The 23,460-nt window shown below is 34.0% G+C and overlaps 2 protein-coding genes and 1 pseudogene across 3 annotated transcripts; 1 reads left to right on the forward strand and 2 right to left on the reverse strand.

Annotated features, from left to right (window-relative positions):
- The first annotated feature begins 7,430 nt into the window (after window positions 1-7,430).
- Window positions 7,431-12,050, forward strand: LOC145588402 (proline--tRNA ligase, cytoplasmic-like; annotated as a pseudogene). Its single transcript, XR_014101588.1, has 9 exons — window positions 7,431-7,552; window positions 7,681-7,724; window positions 7,803-7,869; window positions 8,971-9,093; window positions 9,240-9,392; window positions 9,743-10,054; window positions 10,644-10,862; window positions 11,408-11,501; window positions 11,674-12,050. The product of XR_014101588.1 is annotated as a proline--tRNA ligase, cytoplasmic-like (transcript).
- A 275-nt stretch (window positions 12,051-12,325) lies between these two features.
- Window positions 12,326-16,527, reverse strand: LOC145590083 (protein HIGH CHLOROPHYLL FLUORESCENCE PHENOTYPE 244, chloroplastic-like). The gene is made up of 8 exons (XM_081646822.1): window positions 16,261-16,527; window positions 15,199-15,434; window positions 14,860-14,958; window positions 14,239-14,433; window positions 13,708-13,800; window positions 13,511-13,606; window positions 13,061-13,201; window positions 12,326-12,708 (listed from the first exon to the last, which is right to left on the reverse strand). The coding sequence occupies exons 1-8, from the start codon at window positions 16,403-16,405 to the stop codon at window positions 12,532-12,534; spliced, it is 1,182 nt and encodes a 393-aa protein (XP_081502948.1). The 5' UTR covers window positions 16,406-16,527; the 3' UTR covers window positions 12,326-12,531.
- A 598-nt stretch (window positions 16,528-17,125) lies between these two features.
- On the reverse strand, window positions 17,126-22,792 carry LOC145588403 (O-fucosyltransferase 6-like). Its single transcript, XM_081645045.1, has 10 exons — window positions 22,402-22,792; window positions 22,291-22,320; window positions 22,109-22,199; window positions 21,821-21,897; window positions 20,453-20,541; window positions 20,147-20,330; window positions 19,187-19,368; window positions 18,620-18,722; window positions 18,204-18,535; window positions 17,126-18,088 (listed from the first exon to the last, which is right to left on the reverse strand). Exons 1-10 carry the CDS (start codon window positions 22,714-22,716, stop codon window positions 17,620-17,622), a joined length of 1,872 nt encoding a protein of 623 aa, XP_081501171.1. The 5' UTR covers window positions 22,717-22,792; the 3' UTR covers window positions 17,126-17,619.
- Window positions 22,793-23,460: the final 668 nt, after the last annotated feature.

The following is a 23,460-nucleotide window of genomic DNA, read 5'->3' on the forward strand; positions in this document are numbered from 1 at the left end:
GATAAAAGGTTAACAATTTATTAGTAGTTGATTTACTACTAGGTACATTAGTTGTACATTATCCTCGTGGATGTTGTATAAGTGTGATGTCCACGTTTGGTGTTAAAAAAAAAAAAAGAAAGAAAAAAAAAAAAAGCAGATATTCTGTATTATCTTCATCATCTTCAATATGTTGTAGGTAAGTCTAACCTGGTGGTCATCTAAGGTGAATCTTTAGACTTTACCTGTTATCTCTGCAATCAAATTCTTTGGTCCCCCTTCTCTTTTTAAGAAGAAATTAAAGAATCAAATTCACTATTACGTAGTATTTTTTATTTTATTTTTTAAGAAAAAAAACCTATTTATATAGTTATTTCTAAGAAATAATTATTATTATATAATACTAGTAGTTGTAATTTGTAAGTACTAGGCCAGTACAAAACTATCCGAAAATCCGATCCGCAACCGATCCGAATTTTAGGATATCCGATCCGAGTTTTCATTTCGGATCGGATATCCGATCCGAAAAATCGGATATCGGATACGGATTCGGATACTGGTTTTCAAATTTTCGGATATTCGATATCCGAAAATTTTCGGGTATCGGATATCCGAACTAATATCCGAAATTAAAACTTAGGTGGTCTTTTGATAATTTAATTTGCAAAAAAAGACTACAATGCTCATATATATTGTACAGGAACGTCAGGAAGGCTTAATGTTACAAAATTGATATAATTAATGAGATTTATTAGATAAGCATAATCAACTTTTTAATATCATCGGATAATGGATATCCGAAATATCCGATCCCAATGATTTCGGATATCAGATATCCGAAATTTTCGGATCGGATTCGGATATCAATTTTAGATATCCGATCCGAAATCCCATTTCGGATTGGATATCCGATCCGTGAACAGGCCTAGTAAGTACTACTCTAAAAGCAAAGTACCTACTAAAATAAATGCAAAAATATTGAAAACAACCCTTCATTTACATTTATTTGTCTTATTTAAATTTATTTAATTATCATCCCTACCTTATAAAAAGTAGAAACATACTCTTATGAATAATGTAATGCCAATTATACCCTTCAAAATGTGTATTTACATACATACCCTCATTAATATGTAGATGCTATTTTAATGAATAGTGTTTAGACAACTATACCCTCTAAAATATTTATGTACTTTTATGCTTTCATAAATGTTAGTTGTCTTGAACATTTATACCACCTAAATATAGTTGATTACATATTTTCTCTTATTGTTTTTTTTTTAGGAAAAATTTCTCTTATTGTTAAAAAAACTAATTTTGTGATTTAAAAGCCAAACCAAAAAAACCTTCAAGATATGGCTAGCTATGACGCGCGCATCGCGCGCATCGCGCGCGTTAGCTACCCTAGTATATAGAAATGTGACAAAAGCTTCTCCCATACTCACTTTTTACCTCTTTAGATATATTTGACGGAGATTTGGAGAAGTGAAGGTTTCAGCTTTATTATTGATTATTTTTCTACTCTTTTATACTTTCAACTTTTGGTAGGAAATTTGAATTATTGAATAAACTTTCTTTTTTCAACCCTCTTTTCTTTTTCAAGAAAACAAACAACATGCAAGTGTAAGTTGCATGTGTAGTACTCCTTATAGTTGGAAGCTTGGAAATTTTGCTTTATAGTTTTGTCTCTGAATAAATGAGTCAGTTCAAGATATTCAATTCTTATTGTTTGTTGATAGGAGTAGTTTATACACGTACCTGAAATTCGTTCTTAAACAATCTTTACTGTTACAAAGTACTTTGTATAATACTATTCCCTTCGTTCCCAAATGATAGTCCCTTATGGGCAAATTTTAGTCTCAAAATACTCACTGCATTTGCTTTTTCCAACAACCATTAATATTAATTTTTTGTACCAAAATTCCCTCCAATTTGCAATAATATTTGTGCAAATTTAAATTTTCCATGTAAATTTTGTTTTTCTAATGTACTTTTATTACTTTCTCTCTCTACTTTTTTGCATACCTAATATCAATTTACTTTTTCAATGTACTTTTACTATCCTTATTTGTGTTTATTAATTTCCGTGAAAAATGTCCATAAGGGACTATCAAAAGGAGACAGAGGGAGTATAATGTAGCCTTTTGTTCTATGAAGAAGTTCCAATTTGCGTGCATATTGCAATTTTATGGTTTTCAATGTACATATTATTTTACTTGATGGCACTCTAAAGTCAATTCTGTTTGTGGTGGAAGTTTGAATAGCACAATTTTATGATCTATTCGACTTGTTATGTTGTTAGTTACAAAGTATTTTATTGTGTCGATGATATAATCTAACCAGTATAACATGCAAGGCACCATGGTATTTGACTATATGTGTCTTAAGTTTTTGTTGCCCTTGACTTATTAGTTACATAATCACTTACATGCATGTATGAGTATTGAGTAATTAAGTATACTTGATTAATTGCAGCTGACTTGGAAGTTCAAGACAATCATAAAGGTCAGGGAATGGATTGAAGGAGGGAATCCCAATTGCGCTAAATGCCTAAATGAAATTGGTTATTATGTTTTGTGAATGACAACTAATACTCATGACTTATAATTTCAATTTTCATCATAGTATTGCCAAATCTAATCACACGAAATGCCAAACATGGCTACAAGTTTTGTACCTATCAAAAATGCCATTTAAGTGAAAACAGCTTAAACAACTATCATCTAGTAAACTAACGTGACATGTATGCCCACAACAGCACAACCTCATCAACTTCACATGATTATTTAAGTTAAACTTAACTATCTTTATTTTGTTTCCTTTTTTGTTGACTAGGGTCAAGTTAACTAAGACATATGGACGAACAGGTTGATCATACTGCCAAAACTTAAAACTCAAATTATATACTCCCTATTACGTACTCATATATATAGTACATACTCATACTCGTAATACAAATATACTTGTATATATTATACATACCAACTTATAATAAATGCTTAATCATCTCAAATTACATACGAGTAAAAGTGAACGTAATATTATCCCATAAAGTCATTATTAAATGATGGATTATGTAAAAGGAGAGACAGCTAGACGGTAGGACAGTAGCTAGGTTAAGTTAATCCCACAAGTTAAGGGCACAATTAAAAATGGGTCACCACTTGTAGAGGCCAAAATTGCATGCATGGGACCCACTCAGGCCATCAACCAAGCAATAATATGATGTAAACAGTGCTTGTCAAAATTAAAGGACAATTTATTGGAATTTTTCATGCTCCTTTTTACTACGAAATTTAATTATTGAATTATGCACATCTCTAGGTCATCAAAAGCACCCCCTCCCTCATTGCATGTTACATTCCGTACATTTGCCATGTGAATGGTAATCCAAAATTATGTACTCCATATAAGTTTTAATCATATCTTCCTGAGTGATATCATTAGGATACTAAATAGGCAAAATACTTTCTCTGTTTAAAAATAATTATTATACTTCAAATTACGTGAAAAGTTACAAGCAAAATAACATATAATAATATGGAGAGCTTTAAAATGGCCTGTGGGAGTAGTCGGAGGGGTATATATAAGTTGGCATGCATCATGCAAATCAAACCACGTTATATTGAGTTACATGAAATGAATTGAAGAGAAAAAACATGTGAAGATGAGCAAGTATTGCATTGTGCTTAGGTGACAAAATTTGTACTCTTCTAAGTGTCTCATATGCCATTATTTGGTCTACAAGACTATAAGCTATTATTACAATATGTCTTTTGCAATGATACAATCAAACAATATACGTAATAGAATTAATATGTATTATATCGTGATCGATCGGTTACACTATAATTTATACTCCTATTTAATGCCAAGCATCAGCTTTGTTATACATAGGACAATTTATGTTTCACGTGCTTAACAAATCACTCACAAACTTCTACGATATTTATAATTGTGTACATTGCATTAAGAATCGAGGAAATCATTCTTGAGATTTCTAGTAGGCAACATGCTAGAATGGCATTGCGGAATGCTGATTGCTTGACCCAGGCAGTACCGTCCATGAACATTAAGAGCGTGTTTGGCAATTAGCGGTTTGTAAATTACTTCTATTACCTGTTGTTATATAGCAAGTTTGACTTGTTGATTGTATTAGGTATTTGTGTGGTGGTGTTAAGTAAATGATATTTTTAGTACTTTGATAAAAGGGTAGTAATTTAACAAATTTATTTACAAGTTTAATAAAGTCGATGAAGTGTGTGGTCCAAACCCTATAAGTTATTATACTACGTATTGCAAATTTCAAGGAAATGACTTTCTTACTCATATATTCCTTAACGTTATAAGAGTCTCAACTAGACAATTACTTTTTGTCAAAAAAAAAAAAAAAAAACTAGACAATTACTTAGTGCACATAGATAATTTTCATTTTATTCACATAAGTATGGAGTAAAATTTTCAAACTTTCGCTACTATGATGATACTTTGTACAGAAGTTTTTCAAGTGAGCAAAATTTTGTCATAATTAATCCAATTTATTATAATTTGTAATTTGTATGAATACAATTCGTTTTTAAAAGTAGTCTCATTTATTATATTATAATAAGAAAAGAAAGGTTCAAACATGATTAGACAGTTATACGAGGAATTAAGCTGATGTAGATTTATCATTCATACAAAAAAGCAATTTCTATAAGATAATTTCCTAGTTTTGATATCATAAAATAACGTTCAAAATTGACTTTGAAGACTTTGAACTCTAGCGTGTTCCACACTTTCACTTGTCATTTTCAAGCATTGTTTTTCCTTCAAAAAAATATGGCTAAAAAACAACTTAAACTTTAATTCTGGGTACTATAATTGTAGTATCATACGAGATTAAAACTTTGAATTCGGGCATCCGTCAATCTTATCGTTGCATGATCATTAAAAGAAAACAAATGTCTTTTCATAAATTCGTGGTAATCTAATGGTGACTTGGAAATTGGCAATAAACATGTCAGAGCTCATAAAAATTGTTAATTGATTTACTCCAATGAGTCAAAAAATGGGTTAAATTTCTAAGAGCATTAACTTTACAATTGTAAATATATTAAATTTGTCTTCTTTTTACTCATGAATAACCTTAAATAATATGGACTGCGGGAATAATTAATACGGGGTATGTAACTGTATAGTATAAATACAAAATAAAGAATTATACACGATTTACATATTTTACGGAGTATAGCCATAAAGGTGGGGTGAGAATCGATGTCAAGTCTCTTAAAATTGAGAGAAAAGCTCTAATCGCTTGAGTTATCCTTTCTCGTGGAGTTTAGATTTGTAGAAGGGATTTATCCAAATCCAACAAATAAAAAAGGAATGGAAAAAAATGAATATCACATCAGTACTTACTGATTGATTAAATTTTTTTACCTGAGAAAAGTAAAGTAAGATAATCATTCTTAGATTCATTCAAAGATCAATCATTCACATTCATGAATCATGATTCATCTAATTTTTGGTTTGTTGATGAGAATATTAGTATAGTACTATTATAAATCAAAATAATCAATAATCTTGAAACTTTGGGCCCAACCCAGTACACTTTTTTTGAACAAATCCACATTTTATAGTCTGTTTAGGGCTGGCCCACCATTTCTTTTTGGCCTAACAAACTTTACATTATCTTCACATTTGAGGAGTTTAGATGGACAATTCTCACATGCAATTGGTTTTTTCAAGAGTCCTTTCTTCCATCATTAGTTTCATTACTCATTACAGTCATTAGGTGTATTTACTAGTCACGTTTAGGGTTCTAGGGATCGAATTTAAGAGTTGTTTTATATATGAGGTATCTAAATCATTTCATTGATTATTACTTTGACTAGATTGATCTCAGATTTTTGCCAACTTAATTTGCTATCCAGAAAAGTTAGCTATCCGTTATATGATTAACAATAGAGTGAAATGACAAAAATAAGATTTAAACGTTGTTTTTTACCGAGGAAATCTATCTGTAAAAAAAATCCTAAATATTGCTTCACTTGTCTCTCATCCATCTCACTAACCCACATTAAATTGTACAAGTTAATTTCATCTTTTTCCATGCATAGACTTTGATGTATTGCAAAACTTTTTACTCGTATATACATTCGGGTGCACATAAAATTTGGTACACACAAAGGTTTTTTTTTTTTTTTTTTTTTTTTTTTTTTTTTTTTTTTTTCATTTGATATTAAATGAGCAAATACTATTAGATGAGCATAACTAACCATTTGGTGCACTTTACACCCGAGTGTATATAGAAATTTTCATAACATATTGGGTATTATACTTCTTCACAACATCAAAATTTTCATTTTATAATTAAAAGTCATTTAACCTCATAATTGTGAGGATCTTATTTTACACATAATATATAAAATTGTCCTTTTATTCCTTTAACCCTAATTGGCTACAATGTACTTCTTAATTATTTGCGAGCAACTTAAATTTCAAGAATATACTCCCTTTTTATGTCAAATTGGTGTTTCATCTTCAACTCCCTAAAAATTAAACTTTCTTTGTGTGTGGTTGCATGAAAATCTGTACAAATTATCCCCTAATTATAATAATCTTAATTTCTCTTACAGAATTTACTATATGTAATTAACTTAGAGATTAAAGTAGTTTTAACTACTTGAAAACACATTTACAGTGGACTTTATTTTGTCACTTAAGATGGATGCCATAAAATAGGTTGGTATAGCCCATCGAACTTAGCACAAGCTTATAAAGTAGATACAATGGACACCAAGTTGACTCAATTTGAACCTTGAGCCCAATCCTAAGTTAAAAAAGGAGGCAAAGAATATTGGTTTTAGAGTACCTTATCTTATATCTATATTCTTATTATACAATCAGATATCGTGTTGGCTGCATTGTTATATGAAAATTGAAAGTACAAAAATAGAAAAAAGGACACAAAATTAAAGAATTTAAATTTCACTAAATAGAGACTTCTTTGTTGTACGATAAAATCAAGCTAACTTAGGAACAATTGAGTTCATATGGATTCCCTTTACTTTCCCACACAGTATGAGTGGGACATTGCCTTCCCAATTTACTAGATCAACAAAAAATTCGGGCAAGGATAAAATTCCACAAAGGTATGCAAGGAGGGAATAGTCTCCAAAAGGTATTGAGCATGCCTTTATTTAAATAATATATACTACCTCCGATTTTTTTTTAGTTGCAACTTTGGAATATTTTATATCTCACAAATAATACCCCAAAGTTGCAACTAAAAAAAATCGGAGGTAGTATATTTTTTTCGTGTCTTTTTAAAGACTAAGGAAAAAAAAAGCTATCCGGTAGGTCTGATAATTATTGAAACTATTATGAAGCATGTTGGAGTTATACTTTTCAGTTAGCATTTATTTTCCAATGTTTTGTGATTGTAAGATCAAGGCCACAATATCTGCAAAAGTGTATGTAAGTAATTAAGTATAGAAAGCAGTATTCTTTTAGTCAAGAATTTTGATTTCTCATTTTGAGCTGTTATAATTTGTATAGTCAAGAGCAAGTCTATATGAAATTCTATCAGGTAGTTGGAAGAAATGATTATTGATTCGGACATACTTCTTTGAATGATATACAAAGGCTATTTTTAATCTGTTAAAAACGCAGATAGAAGTACTATAGAAAGGGTAATAGCTAATTTTTGTTTGTCAGGAACAAAAGTATTTTCTAAGACATTGGTCTTGTGAGAGAGAAATGTAGGTCTTAATAATGTTTGTTACATGCAAATGATCTTCTATATAAAAGCTTATATATGCTTGTTCTTGTGTTTGTAGGAGTCGTGAATTTCTCTGGCAAGAAGGCCATACAGCTTTTGCAACACAGGAAGAGGCAGATGCTGAGGTATGAGCACATGATAGTGTACGTTGCTAACTATTAGCAAGTTTAACTAAATACTTTATTGTACTGCCTTTCTGGCATTGGCGAATGATGTATAAGATTAATAAGAAATCAAGACCTGAATTGCAATTTACTGCCCTGAGGGGATTAATAATTTAATACGCCCAGCAGCCCCTAACACCCCTCCCCACCCCCACCCCCTAGATCTCTGACTTAGGTCATATGCTCCAATTCTCAATACATTTGCAAGACAATCTACTGTAGTATGTGATCCAGTTCATCTAGATTTGCTTGCTGGAAAAACTTGGGGCTTTTGTCATTTCGGTTTTATTATCTAGTCGGCTATAAGTTATCTTCTCTGGTGAGCTTTGTCATGGGGATAATGGATGTAGCAAAAAATCAAGAGAACAAATAATCTAGATCATAAAGGCATTATATTAAAAAGAATAAAAATATAGTTTTGTGGCTATTGGTTATTGGAGTGATGTGATTCCATCAATACCCGTTAATTATGCTGGCTACCTGTGCTCAGGCATGTTGTACCATTTCAGGGAGGGAGAGGTGGAGATACAGGGAGTTGGGTTAGTTTGAGTTAATCTTATCTACTATTAAAGATTTAGCTGTCAATTTCACCAGTTTTCTAGACAAAAATCCTTTCTCAATTTCTCTCACCTCAGCCTATACAGGGCCTGGGCCGTATCATCTGACACCATATTATGATCTGAATAACCATATCGACCAGAACCCCCAAATGTATGATAATCTCCCAACAAGCATGTTGCAATCTTGTCCTCATTACACATAACAAAGCGTACTACGAGATAATAGATTAATAGGTAACCTGGTCTCAACTAAAATCTGTTTGTGCTGTTCTTTGAACTACTTTTTTCAAGAGTTTGTCACATCCTGTGAAAGCTGATAGAGTTTGGTTTTTTTCTCTATACAAATTCTGTTGGATCTTTGAAGGGTAACCGGTAACATTAAAATCCTTTTGTACATTTCTTTTTTCTTTTCAAATCACATGGTTTTAAAGTGGTCTTGATCATCCATTAGTTTCCAAAACAAAAAACTTGATGTTACCACATATTTTGATTGCTGCTTTAGGTTCTTGATATATTGGAACTCTACCGGCGAATATATGAAGAATTTTTGGCTGTACCGGTGGTCAAGGGCAAGAAAAGTGAAATGGAGAAGTTTGCAGGTGGATATTACACAACAAGTGTTGAAGTAAGTGACAGTTGAAGCTGCTTTTTATTTGAGTTTTTCTTTGTTGATTATTGGAATCACAATGAATGTTGTATTATGTAATTTGGGACTTATTTTTGTCTTGTTGCATTAAAAATCCTAAATTGTATATCGTTTTCCTATTCCAGGCATTTATTCCAAACACTGGACGTGGTGTTCAAGGTGCAACCTCACATTGTTTGGGTCAAAATTTTGCAAAGATGTTTGAAATCACTTATGAGAATGAGAAAGGAGAGAAGGCAATGGTGTGGCAGAACTCATGGGCATACAGTACCAGAACGGTTTGCTTTCCACCATTTGCTACTTTTGTTAAAGTTGTTTGATTGGAGCTTTTGTGCAACTTCCCCATCTACAGCATCTTGGTACTATTCTGTTGGAACACTGTAGACTGTTTCCAAGAGATAGGAAGGGCTGAGAGCTAGTCAGCTAATGTATACTAATTTGATCATTGAGGATCTTATCATACATTCTCAATGTGGAACAATACCAATGAGGGTTTTTAAGGAGGCAAGAGGCGGTGAAATTGTTTTTGTATAGGATGGGCTGATCATGCCACTTGTTTGTTGAATATGACCCCTTTAATTGACGAAAGTCCTTTTAAAATCTTAATTCATATTCCTTTTATTTGCAGATAGGGGTTATGGTGATGACTCATGGTGATGATAAAGGCTTAGTTTTGCCGCCTAAAGTAGCAGCTGTCCAAGTCATTGTGGTGCCTGTTCCTTTCAAAGATGCCGATACACAAGGAATTTTCGATGCTTGTGCTTCTACTGTCAAAACTTTGATTGAAGCAGGCATTCGGGGTGAGTGTGATCTTAGGGATAACTATTCTCCAGGCTGGAAGTACTCACACTGGGAGATGAAAGGTGTTCCATTGAGGCTTGAGATTGGACCAAAGGATTTGACCAAAGGATTGCATCATAACTGAACAAGAATCTTTCAAGTTCCCTTGGGGTGGAATTTAATAAACTGTAATTTGATTTAAGTTTTAGTGACAGCTTGTGGTGGCTGTTGCAGTAAATGTAATGGACTGTTTGTTACAGAAAGTTATGGATTTTTGTGTTTTTAAGAAGCACATTGCATTGATATATTGCGTAGAAATATGATTTTGGGGTTATTGTTCTGATATGGTTGTGAGGCATTTTGAATGGTAAATGGTTCCCATTGGACTAACTTCAGCATGGTTGTATAGCTGCTGTGGCAAAATGTTTGTTTGAGGGCACAATGAATACTAGCACTGCTCCCTCTTCTCTTTTTTTTTCTTTTTCCTTTCTATATCATCACTGAAATCAAATAGTTGGTTCAGGCACTAGTCCCTTTGGCCTAATTAACTCATGTCTTGGTGGCAAAGGAGTGCCTCGTTAAAATGTCTGCTTTATTATTATTATTATTTTTTTGTTAAAATATTAACATGATTTCCCAGGATCACTTTATTAGTGGTGCATTACTTGTGGTTCTAATACAGCTATTGCCACACCAGTTTTATTGTCAGTTTCATAATTTTAGAAGCTAACAAATTTATCAACTTTTAGGCTCGTGCTGTTCGACGTGACAATTCGGCCAAGAAGGATTTGCCAATGACAAATCTGGTCGATCAGGTGAGAGAATTATTGGACACAATTCAACAAAACTTGTTTGATGTTGCGAAGGAGAAGAGAGATGCCTGTGTTAAACAAGTTAGGATGTGGGAAGAGTTTGTTGAAGCATTGGCTCAAAAGAAACTTATATTAGCTCCTTGGTGTGATGAAGAGGTAACATGGATTTTACTTAATATTTGAGTTCATATTTTCTGAAAGTTCTTCACTTTATCTTCATTCTTCTGATTTTTTTTGTTAGTATAGATTTTACTTTCACATGATAGGAACAATCATCTTGATCATGTTCTTTGCTGGACTGTATGATAGTTTGATGTAATCTAATTGAATCCAACTTAAGTAAAATCTAATACATGCTGTTTCATTAGAGAAAAGTCGTGACTCTTCTCACTGCAATCACGTGCATGCAACCTACATGAGTAGAGGCTTTAGCTCTTAATTTTTGTATTGACTTTTTCAAGTAAATTTTTTTAATGGTTTTGTTGACTAGGGTAGTAGGGTGTTATTATCAGTATAGTTTGTAGTATTGAACAATTTGCATGATGCACAACTTGTGGAGGTATTAAAAATAAGCAAACACCCCCACCCCCCCCCCCCCCCCCCCCCTTTCCCCCCAAAACTAAAATCAGAAAGAAAAGCTCAAGATCCATCAAATTGCTTTTGGAAGTGCTGCAACTTAGATTGTTTTTTCGTTTCTTCAGGAAGTTGAGAAAGATGTCAAAGCACGGACGAAAGGAGAGATAGGGGCCGCGAAGACTTTGTGCTCACCATTTGATCAGCCAGCACTGGAAGAAGGTACAAGCTCTTTTCTTGTCATTTCTACTTTATGCAGGATTCTAAGCTCCTGCATTGTAGTGACATTTCTGATCTCAGAACTAATCTTTTTTTTTTTCCTACTTTGGTGCTCATTTTATTAGTGTTCTTTTGCTGTCTTATTAAAGTGGAAGTGATTTATTCCATTTCTCAGGTACCCTTTGCTTCGCTTCTGGAAAGCCAGCTAAGAAGTGGTCGTATTGGGGCAGAAGTTACTAAATTATGATCATTGTTATTTTGAACACACTGAAGGGGTAAAGGGTGGATTGAAGATATACACTTGGTCTTTTTTTTTTTTGTTGTACGGCATCTCTCCCAGTGTTTCAAAGTATACTAGACTGTCTAATCCAAATTCGAGTTTGGATAAGTCCTAAGTGTTGCTACCTTTGCAGGGATTACACTTGCTACCTTCGATTAGGTTAAAACAATTGTTACCAGCTGATCCAAGCATTCTTGGAAATATGCCCATTCTTCTTATCAACACACATTAACCTGTACATATTTGTAGTTTAAATTCATCTTTTCCATTCATTTACTCCCAGATATGGTTGCTATAGTACTTAATTCATTACTTCATTGTCAAATTTTCATTCTATGAAAACTGTTAAACCTGATTTTAGTTAAACGTAATATGAGCGTCCTTACCCTTTAACCCTTTCTGGCAAACAACTTCAGAATCATGAAAGTTCTCCTACGGAGTATTGGTCAAAGGCATTTTGTTATTTTAGAAACATGTTCAGATTATAGTACTAGTGTATGACATGTTTCTAATAGACTACAAGAAACATGTACAGATTACCAGTATAAAAGAAGGCAACAATATTGGTTTTAGAGAAGCTTATCCTATATATTGTAATTACAATTAGAGCTGTTTGTATTCGTACAAAATGTATGAAAAATTAAGTGAAAAATTCAAAGAATTTAGATTCCATTAAAAACGAGACATCTCTGCTGTACAACAAAAGAAGTGAAAACTGAGTCCGTGTGATTGATGTGAATGCAAGAGCTTGCTTCAGAAAAAGATATCAGATTGCTTAGATTGTGCTTTAAGGTCTTTCAATTTCTTCAAAATGTTGGTGAAATAATCTTGCAAGTATTTTTCCAAAGTAACGATGTCTTTTGGATCCACACCAAGAAGTTGATAGGTCTCTGTCATTGGAGCTGAGAACACCATGTCGCTCGAGAGTACCTAACAGTTTCCAAGTAGGTGGTTAATTGCCTCAGTACTGATTTCAAGTAACAGCAAACTGTAAATGCAAAGCAAAATTATAATAGCTGATCTTATCAGTTATCTCCATTACTTTATGTATTCTTTTATCCCCCATTTGGTGACTATTTCCATGTTTGTGGAGTTTATTAAACCCTTTTATCAGAAAATACGATTAAAGAAATAAGAGCGAAAGTGAAAGACAAATAGAATCATCTACAAGTTCCCATGCATTTGAATCCACCAGAATAAGTGAGAGCAACTGAACAAGATAGGTCTATGTTGCCATCCTTACTGACAAACAATAATAAAATTACCCCAGAAATGTTTTTACCTCTGAAAAGGCCAATCTATCAGCAACGTCACTAGTCCACTGAAAGAATCGAGTCAGCTGGCGAGTTGTTTTTAAGACGGAAACAGGGACTGTCGTCACATTGGCATCTTGTCCTGCTAGCCTCTCACATAGCGTTATCACCTAGTAACAGCAAGACCTTTTTCAGTAAATATTATCCCACATAAAAATTTAAAATGGAACTCATTCATATCATTGAGGATTTGAGTCCAACCGATTTATTCAATAACGATAGAGTTTCTTATTATGCAATTTTCTCTGGGGTGATATTGTATAAAAATGCGTAATTTGAAAAGAGAATGGGGAGAAAAAGAAGGCATTGCTACCGCAAGCAAGGATGAGAGTACAAATAAAGAATCACCAACTAGGACCATTGATGAAGAAACTCAACAGACAACTAATGTCCTCAAACCAAAGACATAATTTAAGTACCTCTTGTGTTGTCCATGCACGAGGTCCGGCAAACGTGAGAAGCTTCCCTTTAAGATTCTCATTGCGCAAGGCAATGAATGTTAGTCGAGCTATATCCTGGGAAATAAGGTTAGTTAAGTTAAAAAGATCAAAAGAATCTTGTCTAGTAGACTACAAGAGATGTGTGAATCAAGTAATCGACTCCTCAGTAAAAAGACCTGAGTGTCCATATAAGCTATCCTTGTCGGGGCATCAGTTCCCCAGACAGACTTCTCTTCCAATATTGGCACAGCATACTGCCCGATAAGGCCCTGAAAATTGGAAGAACAGTGGCAAAGTTAATACCGATGGCTGCGAAAGTCAACTTGGTGTGGGCACTTGCACTTCCAAAGCCAGGTTTAAAAAGATGTAGAGGTATACATTTTTACAGTATTCTTGCCAAAAATAACTCATTTTCAGAATACCAAAAGTAAAAATAATATTCTATTAATATTTCAAATTTCGTAATAGCAAGGGGAAGAGATAATAGTCCCAAAAATGTCATTAGGGCTAATTTCTACCAAATACTTTTCTATGTCCAAGTTTTAGATAAAGAATAATAGTATAATACTTGGTGTGTCAAAGGTACAGAGACCAAACTAGATTCTATGTAAACAATTACTTGAAAATTAAAGCCATCCAGTTGATTTATAATCTTGCCAAATGAAAATTAAATCATCCTCTTAAGCTTTACTCTTTCCTGACTTTACCTGCATGAAGCCGCATAATCTTATTGTAATATGGTTCAATCCAGAATCTTGAAGAAATTTCTCAGTGCAATACTTGATCTCCATTAAAGGTACTTCAGGATGCTTGTCACAGTTGTGAATAGAAAAGAACACATACTTTTGGATTCCCATTGCTTTTGCACATTGTATGAGAGCAACTTTGCCTTCCCAATCTACCTAAATTGACCAAGAAACTCAGTTAAGGTTGAAAGTCCATAAAGGTATCAGGGGGAAATGATAGCTCATGAAGTCAAACATCAGACTCTACAGCTAATTACAAGCTTCGTACATTAGATGCCAATTTCTTAAACACAGCTATTTATCTGTCTGTTACTAGACACAAAGCAGAACAGGATAGTATTGCTTTTAAAAGTGCCTAATATCCCTTTACTCAATATGCATGTAAAAAAATTTAAATCAACAAACTAGAACACTAAGCAGAGAAAAGAAGGGAGTTGCGTCTGGCAAGAAAATCCTAATTCAGTCCAGATTTTGGGAAAAATATTTTAATACGGGATGAGTAAATCAACAGTCAACTCCAAAGGCACCAAAACTCTTGTTTCACGAGCAAATAAACAGTTGGTAAAACCCTTGGATACATACTGTTTTAATAGGCTCTTCAGGACGTCCAGTGGCACAATCGATAATCGTATGAACCCCCACCAGTGTTGCTGGTATTGTCTCTGGTTTGCTCAGGTCTGCCTGTGCAAACATTAATCTGTTATCAGTGTACAAAGAATAGGAGCATAACTTAAAAATTAGGTTGTGCTGACTAAATTACATATATTTTAATAAGAAAGAAACTCCAATATAAGTTCCAGCACCAAATTGTTTTTTGGGGGGAGGGTAGGGAGGACCTTGTCTTCCCTGGGGAAAACTCAGAAAAGTGAGTCCTTCCAAAATATAGGCAAGTCATTTATTATATGAAATAGAGTGTCTTACATTGACAACAATTGCACCCCAGTCACGAAGGAAATCAGCAGGAGCAGGTCGAGGCCTCACAAGACAGCGTACATCATAGCCTTCATCCAGTGCCCGTCTTACAACTTGCCTTCCAAGAGTCCCAGTAGCACCAACAACCAATATACTAGTCGGCCTGACAGGTGTACCAGGAGCATAATTAGTCGATGCAGCTGGCTGCGCGGTGCGCTTAATTAAGGGCGGGGCATAAGATCTTCCTGAAATAAATGTCACTCGTATTGAGCCTGATATTAAAGCACTCTCTTGCATTTTAAAGTTAATAGTAAATCCCAACAATTCATGATTTTACTTCATCTTCTTCATTGCTATAATGCTTATAAGCTAACAACCACGAGTCCACGATCAATGTCTATAACATCATTATAACAGCTTTCATTCCCATTCCGTCTCCCTACCAACAACCTAGAGTGAATTTCAGTAGCTAACAGCACTCCACTTCACATCTTAAAAGTACCAATAGACTGAGAGTTTGAAAATTTTATAGTAGTCGTTTGAAATATAACTACCACAACCGATCATATTGTTTAATCATTACAATACTATGAAAGTCATATTTCAAAAGTCATATTTCAAACGACCACTATAAAAACATCCTGAGAATTAATGTCACTAGTTGTAGACATGCTCAATATAATGATCTACACTTAACCACTAATCCAGAGCCAAATATAACAACCTACACAACACAACGTAAGCACGATAGACAATTGTTTTGCGTGTTTAGAGAGCCACAAGGACGTGTGATGAGAATCAATCCCAGTATTTCTGGAACTGGGAGGGAAGCTCTAACCAAGTGAGCGGCTATCCTCACTCTCATCCACAAAATTTAAGTATATTAAGGCAATGTCAACTATGTAAATAAGAATAGAGGGACCAATTGCATTCTCAATTCTGAAATTAATCCCGAATACCACATTTTGCTATTCATTTACAATTGAACGAAATTGAGATGAAACATTCAATTATTCAAACAAAAATAGCAAGGAAACTAAAAGGAAATGGAGTGAAAGAGGAAAGAAGTACCAGAAAGAGAGGAGAGAGAAAAAGAAGGAGAAATTCGGAAGTTTTGAAAGCTAAGATTGGATTTCCAAGACAACAAATTGGGGCACCCTAAATGGTGGTGGAGTTCCGGTGGAGTAGCTACTTGTGCAGGAAGTCTTCCCGCCATTGTTGCTCTCTCTTCGATTCTTCAGGTTATCTGCAGAGATGATGAGTTGTTCTGAAAAGTTGGAATTTGGAGAAGAGAAGAGAAGAAGAAACAAGTGGACGATAAAGGGTCGTCACATATACTGATATTAGTGTTGCCACGTCCCTCTCTTTCTATTCTTTCTGGATTACGTTTTTTTTCTCTCTTACACGGTTCAAGGCTTTAGAAGTGTCAATTTCAATCACTACACAGTCTACACTCACTAGGTGCGCTTTAATCAGGTCTAGTCGAGTTCGAATTTTATTAATTCGGATTTGGGTCATGTTATATCATTGTGTATTCAAATATTTAAGTTGAAGTTTTTAATTGGGTCTTTTTAGCTTTGGTGAGTGTCATACGAATCATCTAATTCTAAAATAAATTTATGTTAGTAATTTAGATATTGAAAAATGTACACTTTGTGAGATGTGTTTGATCGGTTTCAATGTGAATGTTTGTAAATATAGTGCTATACTCTATACGAAAAAATCCGTTTATTTATCTTTAAATGCAAAAATGATCAAGATGTGCATTAGAGAAGACATAAAATGCAAATATTAACATTAACATAGTATTAAATAACAAAACAGCCTAATAATATTGAAGGTTTAGTGGCCCTTTATAATAATGTTAAAGAGTGATCTTTCAAAATAATACGGAGTATTAATCATCAAAATAAGTTAAGAGAAAAAAGAAAAAAAATGCTTAACGTAGTACGGAGTAATTTTCACACCGATATATTTTTGTATATAAAGATTATAAACATTTACTGATTTACATTTATGTTTTCCAAAATAATAAAATGCTGTGTAAGTCCTATAATTTCTCTTTGCTAGTCTATCCTGTATCAAATGCTACCTTGAGAAAAGTATAAACCCTTTTAACACTAGACCAGAACTAAAAGCAAAAATTTGGTAAAAAAAAAAAAACTGCCCTGAGAAAATTTTCACTTTGTATATTCAGTTGCCTCTAACGTACAAGCCTATCTTGAGGCTCAAACACTTTGTCATTTACAGAAACCGGGAAGTCGAAACTGGAACTTTCTTCTGTGCTAGCCAGGAAAGGCCATTCTGTACAAGTTGTATTCACACGTCGCTGCTGTCTGCTGCTCAAATCAATGCAAGACAAATTCAGTTACGAATAGGATCAGGTGAAGAACAGAGAAGCTGCTAAGAAAAGTAATTTTTCTGAGCCATTTAATCTGAAAGGAACTCCTCTAGTTCTGGTTGATCCGATGTCAGGATAGTAATTGGATCCCTATTAATGCCGCGAGGCAGTTCTCTTTCTGGGAGGTTATTTTCATTATCTAAATCTTCTTGATCAGCCAATTCTTGTTCATCCTCAATATTCTGGTAATCATTTATTTCACCTGTATCGAAACCTCCTGTGCTATATTCTTTCCCTTTCTGATACATGGTGGCTGGATTATCCTGAAGATCATAGACTGGAATGTTGGGCAAGGAGCTTTCACAAATGCAAGACGAAGGATTTTCATGGAACTCGCCTTTTCCTGGTTTTACCTCTTTTGGTTCACCCATAAAGCCGACCTGATGAGTTCTAATTCCCAAAGCAAACCCTTCCCACGTCATATTGTTCAGGTTCAAGAACAGACGGGATATCTTTTTAGCATTTGGGCGTATAGTAGGCTTGTGACCATAGTATCTCCTGAACCAGAGAAATACATGTTTAGTTGCATGCTTTTCAACAACTTAATTATCTCCATAGTGACTAGCATGATTACACTGTTGTTAGCAAAGTTGATTTGAGGTAGAATACATACCTTCTTCCTGCTAAAATCCTGGCCATGTTACCATTGTTATTGGTAACAAATACATCACTCTCATCAGAAACGATGAAATCTAAAGCAGCCATCCGAGCAGAATATGGTGCAAATGGTGCCAGCTCCTCCTGACTGGCTAGAATGTCTTTAGAATGGAAATTAGGGAAGAGCGCCCTAAGAGGTGCCAAAGTATCTTCTCCACCATAGACCTCTCCAGATGCCACGTAGATATGTACATCACTGTTGTAGCCAAGCGCTCTCAGCATGAGACCAACTTCCTCTGGAGTGAGTGGGCATTTTCCCTGCCTTCTCTGCTTGTCAGGGTTACTTTTCTGTCCACATTTTCAATGGTTTTCTTAGAAATGGTTTAGCTAATTCCTTCATGTACAAACAGATATATGCATATTGAAACTCACATGTAATGTTTTCCACCGTTTCCGTATCGCACCAAGTTCTGCCTTTTCTTTCTCTCCTCCACCATAATCACAACCCGAGAATGCAAGCATGTCAGGCTCAAACCTGTGGCATAAGATACATATATATATCAACGGATTAACCTACATAGGCTACATTATTTTTATAGTGAGGTTCAGAATTTGGTCAAGGACCACTAATGAGTAATGACTGTATGACCTAAATTATTCTTACAGTGAGGTTCGGAATTTGTTCAAGGACCACTAATGACTCTATCAACAAACAATGTCTAGCAGTTATGCAGTAGGTCAGAACAAATACAAACACATATTTTAACATATAATAAAACAGATATAGATTTAGAAGGGGCAGATTCACTAAAAAAGGGGGAAAAATTTTAACATTAACATAGAAATGTGCACTCTGGTTGGCAATTATGACTTTAGGAGCAACATCCTTTTCATAATATAACTGACAATTGCAATAAACGTATTTATGAATTTGAAAATAGAATCAGATATATCACATTAGCACTATAACAGAATACTAAAGATTTGCTACAATCTTACCTCAAGTGCAGGGCAATAAAATGTTCACTTCTCATCCTCATTCTTTCAACTAGCTTTCTTCCCATCTCGACAATGGGATCAGTGAACTTTAAAGCATGGTAATTAACCCTACATCTTAGCTTTTGTAAATCTGTCTCCAGGACATTTGATAGCCTGTAATCAAATTTTGTCAGCTGTACAGCCTGCACAGCAAAGAAGTCGGTCATCAAAATCCATTATCTCAACAGCACTCACGAAAGTGTACAAACTTTTAAGTTATAACATAACCCAATCACTCCAATATAGAAATAACAACGCACGAACTATATTGATTATGAAAATGTTGCATAAACCTTCATAAAATAGTTTATTCAATACACCCATTTGCAATAGAGTTAAATAAGTCATTACTGGGAAAGTATTCCATGTTAAACTACAATCGGCTAAAATCAGATGTCTCATCTATCTCGTATTTATCTCCTTATTGTGAAGTAGGCCAGACTATTAGTTCTTTTATTAAGGTAACCACACACACACACACACACACACGCACGCACGCGCACACACACACACACAAAAACAAGAAGTACGCATATATTTGACCCTCCTACACACACACATACACACACACACACACACACACACACACAAAAGAAGTACGCATATATTTGACCCTCCTACACACACACACACAAAAGAAGTACGCATATATTTGACCCTCCTACACAACTCTAAATCGTAGTAGTAGTTGGGTCGATATTAATTTAGGTAAAAATAGGGGTCTTGCTGTTTGCATCAAAATGTGAAAGATCTGAGCATGATGCATCCTGAATGGTCCTATAGTAGCACTACTTGAGTGATCAATGCAGTATGTTCTATGTTGTCAAATCACATAATTGAAATGGGAAGGGGTACTTTACATTAGAGAAGCTGACATATTTCCTCCAAAGAGAAATACACTTTGCAGAAAACAATACTCACATGCTTCTTTTTGAGAAGGGGTAAGATTCGATTCAGGTAGTATTTAGGACTAGACTTCCTAGGAACTCGAGTGCGGACTGGAGTAAGAACCTTTCCTCCTACCATTGGAAGCTGCTTTAGAATTTTGACATCATTTGAAAGAAATGACATAAACCAATCAACATCAAATATGTCGCCAAAATCACTGCATGCACAATAAAGCGGATAGAGTAAGACATAAGAAGACAGTGCTGATGTTTGTTTTCCTTTCTAGGCCAATGAACTAATCAGTTGATTGGTAAATGCTAGGAAAGAGTTAAAACAAACCTTGCATCCTTCCAGTAAGATTTCTGGTCCAGATTGGGAACGATAAGTGTTGCGTTTAAGATATAGGCAGCAACAACGGCATCTGTAATCTGTTCCATTATGAGCATGAAACAGTTTATATTTGTTAGCAAAATTGCAGTTCAAGTGCTAAAGCAATCCAAAGCATGATTAATGAAAAGAGCACAATGGATTTAAAAAGAAAGATTCTGATGACAATTCTTTTCTAAGAACTGGAGCAAAATGAGTAAATAGTGTCATAGTAAGCTACATGGTTTATTATCCTATCATATCATGGGTCTGTGCTTCCTTAAGAAGCATAAGCATTCAACGAGCTAGTCAGTACAAGGTTTGGTGGGGACTATGATTAACAACAGGTTTTAATAGGAATTTTAGGTTAGCTTATCTGATGAGAAGACTAGCCAAAAGTTGATCCCTTCCTCTAATGTGACAATTATTGTACAGAATTGTCAATAGCGCGAAAATAGCATGCCCTACCCATGTGTTCTAGAAATTCAAAAATTGAAGAAGTATCCAAAATGGGATGGTCCCAACAATTCTAATCTTATTTGTTTAACCTTAGTCTTTGATGGCTTAAGACTCGAAAACAACTGAAAACATGAACAAATCTAAAAATAAGACAAGCTCAAACAAACAACAAAAATGACTGATGCAAACTGTAGCACACTCTCCGCTCTTCAAAGACCTTTTACTTTTCATTTAAGTCCGTTCTTTGAGGTCATCCTAATTTATTTTATTCCACTTTGACAAGAAAAAATCCTCTATTACCATTACAACTTTCATTTTCCTTATCCAAAATGCCAGTAAAGGAACTCACATAGTCACATTCCAACGACCCCATTCCCTTAGTTACATTGATACTGTAACTAAGAAGCCAATTACGGACTGATGAAGTACTTAACTTCCAAATATGTGATATCATACAAAACTTTAAACTCCTTTATTGAAAAGTAGCTAGAATAACCAATTCCTTAAGCAAAATTGAAGCTCCTTACACGCTATCCTCTTATATTAACCAAAAGAGGTAGTCCATACTAATTTCAGACTATGATTGCATATAAAAAATCTTTTTTTGTACATTGCTCACGTAAAACTTTAGGTATTTATAATTGACTTTTGATAACTAATTAACCACTAATATTAATATGGCATTCGTCTCACTCTCACATCAACCTAACAACTTACCAAATATTACTAATTATTACTGGTTACAATAGATTAACAACATGATCATCTTTACGTACATGTAAAATAATTCATCATCCCTAAACGTTCTTCCTGTTTGGACCCTTCCAGACATGCGGCAATTATTAATTAAATAAATTGCAAAAAAAAAAAAAAAATACTCACCCCTGTTCTTTGTTGATTTAATCCTCCGCTTGTCGAAATCAACAAGTATCTATCAGGTTTAAACTTCTCATCCGCCGCTAAATTAAACAGAAATTAAGAATAAAAAGTAAAATCAAAATCAATAAACAATGAAAATTTAATAAAAATTTGAGTTTAAAGATTATGAAACTAGTTAATAATAACGAAATTAATGAAGTGTAAGTAGAGCTAATGATTTTTTTTACCAAATATAAAAAGTAACAACTATACATTTTCCATACTAAGAGGAGAGAGAAAGTGAGATTTTACAGAGAAATTTATTGCTGACATTGCTGCAACCATAGTATAATCCCGACGAATTCGTGCTCCAAAGATCACGTCGTAGACTTACAACACCACTCTGTAATCCATTTTTCCACAAACAAATTTCAAAAATAAAAATAAAAACTACAATTATATTAAAAATATGAAACGTGTTGTAATCAACTTACCTTCGTATAGTCATCAATCAAATCATCATCCTGAAATCAAATTAATTCATCAGACCAAAAAAAATCAATTTAAAAAAAATAAAAATAAATAAATAGAGAGAGAATGAGTACAAGGTGGTGGTGGTTATGGCGGCGGTCGGAAAAAGGAAGGGAGAGGAGAGAGAAAGAGACAACAAAAACAAAGAGTAAACCAAACAAAACAGGCAAAAAAATCCGGCGATGACGATGATGATGATAACGATAACGGTAACTATTCCGGCGAATGATGAAGACACTACCACCGGCGGCGGCGGCGGCGGAGATGCCATTTTTCTTCGGCGAAGAAGAAGAGAGAGAATGACGGATTAACGAGAGAAAACAGAGCAATGGTTGTTGAAATTGATGTTTGTTATTATTATTGTTACCAATATTCCTCTGTAATACCATTTTTGTTGTTTCTCTCTCTTCTTTCAACTTTTCCGACGGAAAATAACGCCGGAGTTTTTTTGCGTTGGGTGTTGGGTTTTTTAAATTTATTTTTTAAAGTTGAGAAAGTTGTATTTTTGGGAGGGTCGGGATTTATATATAGTAGTGAGTCTCTGAGTATGTCTTTCCGTGCTACAGGGGTTTTGCAGATATTAGAGTGAGTCTAATCATAAAATGACAAATTTAGATTAACATTATCTTTTTATTTTTTTTATTTTTTTTTTGACGGGTTTTATTTATTTATTTAATAAATAAATGAGTTCTCTATTACAGTGTAATGTTGTGGTGGGATAATATAATTGTTTGTTGAGGATTCTTTGCTTAATGTGTGCTGGCTTCGGCTGCTATACTAACCTCATTTTTGTGTGTTTTTCAATGAATTTATTCATAATTATATTGCCTAATCACCTGCCTCATCTGATTTATATGGTTATTATGGATACCTTAGTTTGGACTAATGAAATTTTTAAGTGATTATGCTCATACTTCATGATTAATAATATACCAAATTTTTGTAGGTTACAATCTTATAATCAAAGCGAAAATGTCATCCCAATTTTTAATGAATGTCACTACCGTGTTTAGTGTTAGCATGCATGTTAATCTACTCTCTATACCTTATAATAATATATGTGTTTGTGTCTAAGTTGTTACTACTCATCAATCTTATGCAATAACAACTAATTATTCGTCACTATCACATAA

The sequence above is a fragment of the Chenopodium album genome, chromosome 17 (assembly GCF_948465745.1).
Source record: "Chenopodium album chromosome 17, dcCheAlbu1.1, whole genome shotgun sequence".
NCBI classification, from domain to species: Eukaryota; Viridiplantae; Streptophyta; class Magnoliopsida; order Caryophyllales; family Amaranthaceae; genus Chenopodium; species Chenopodium album.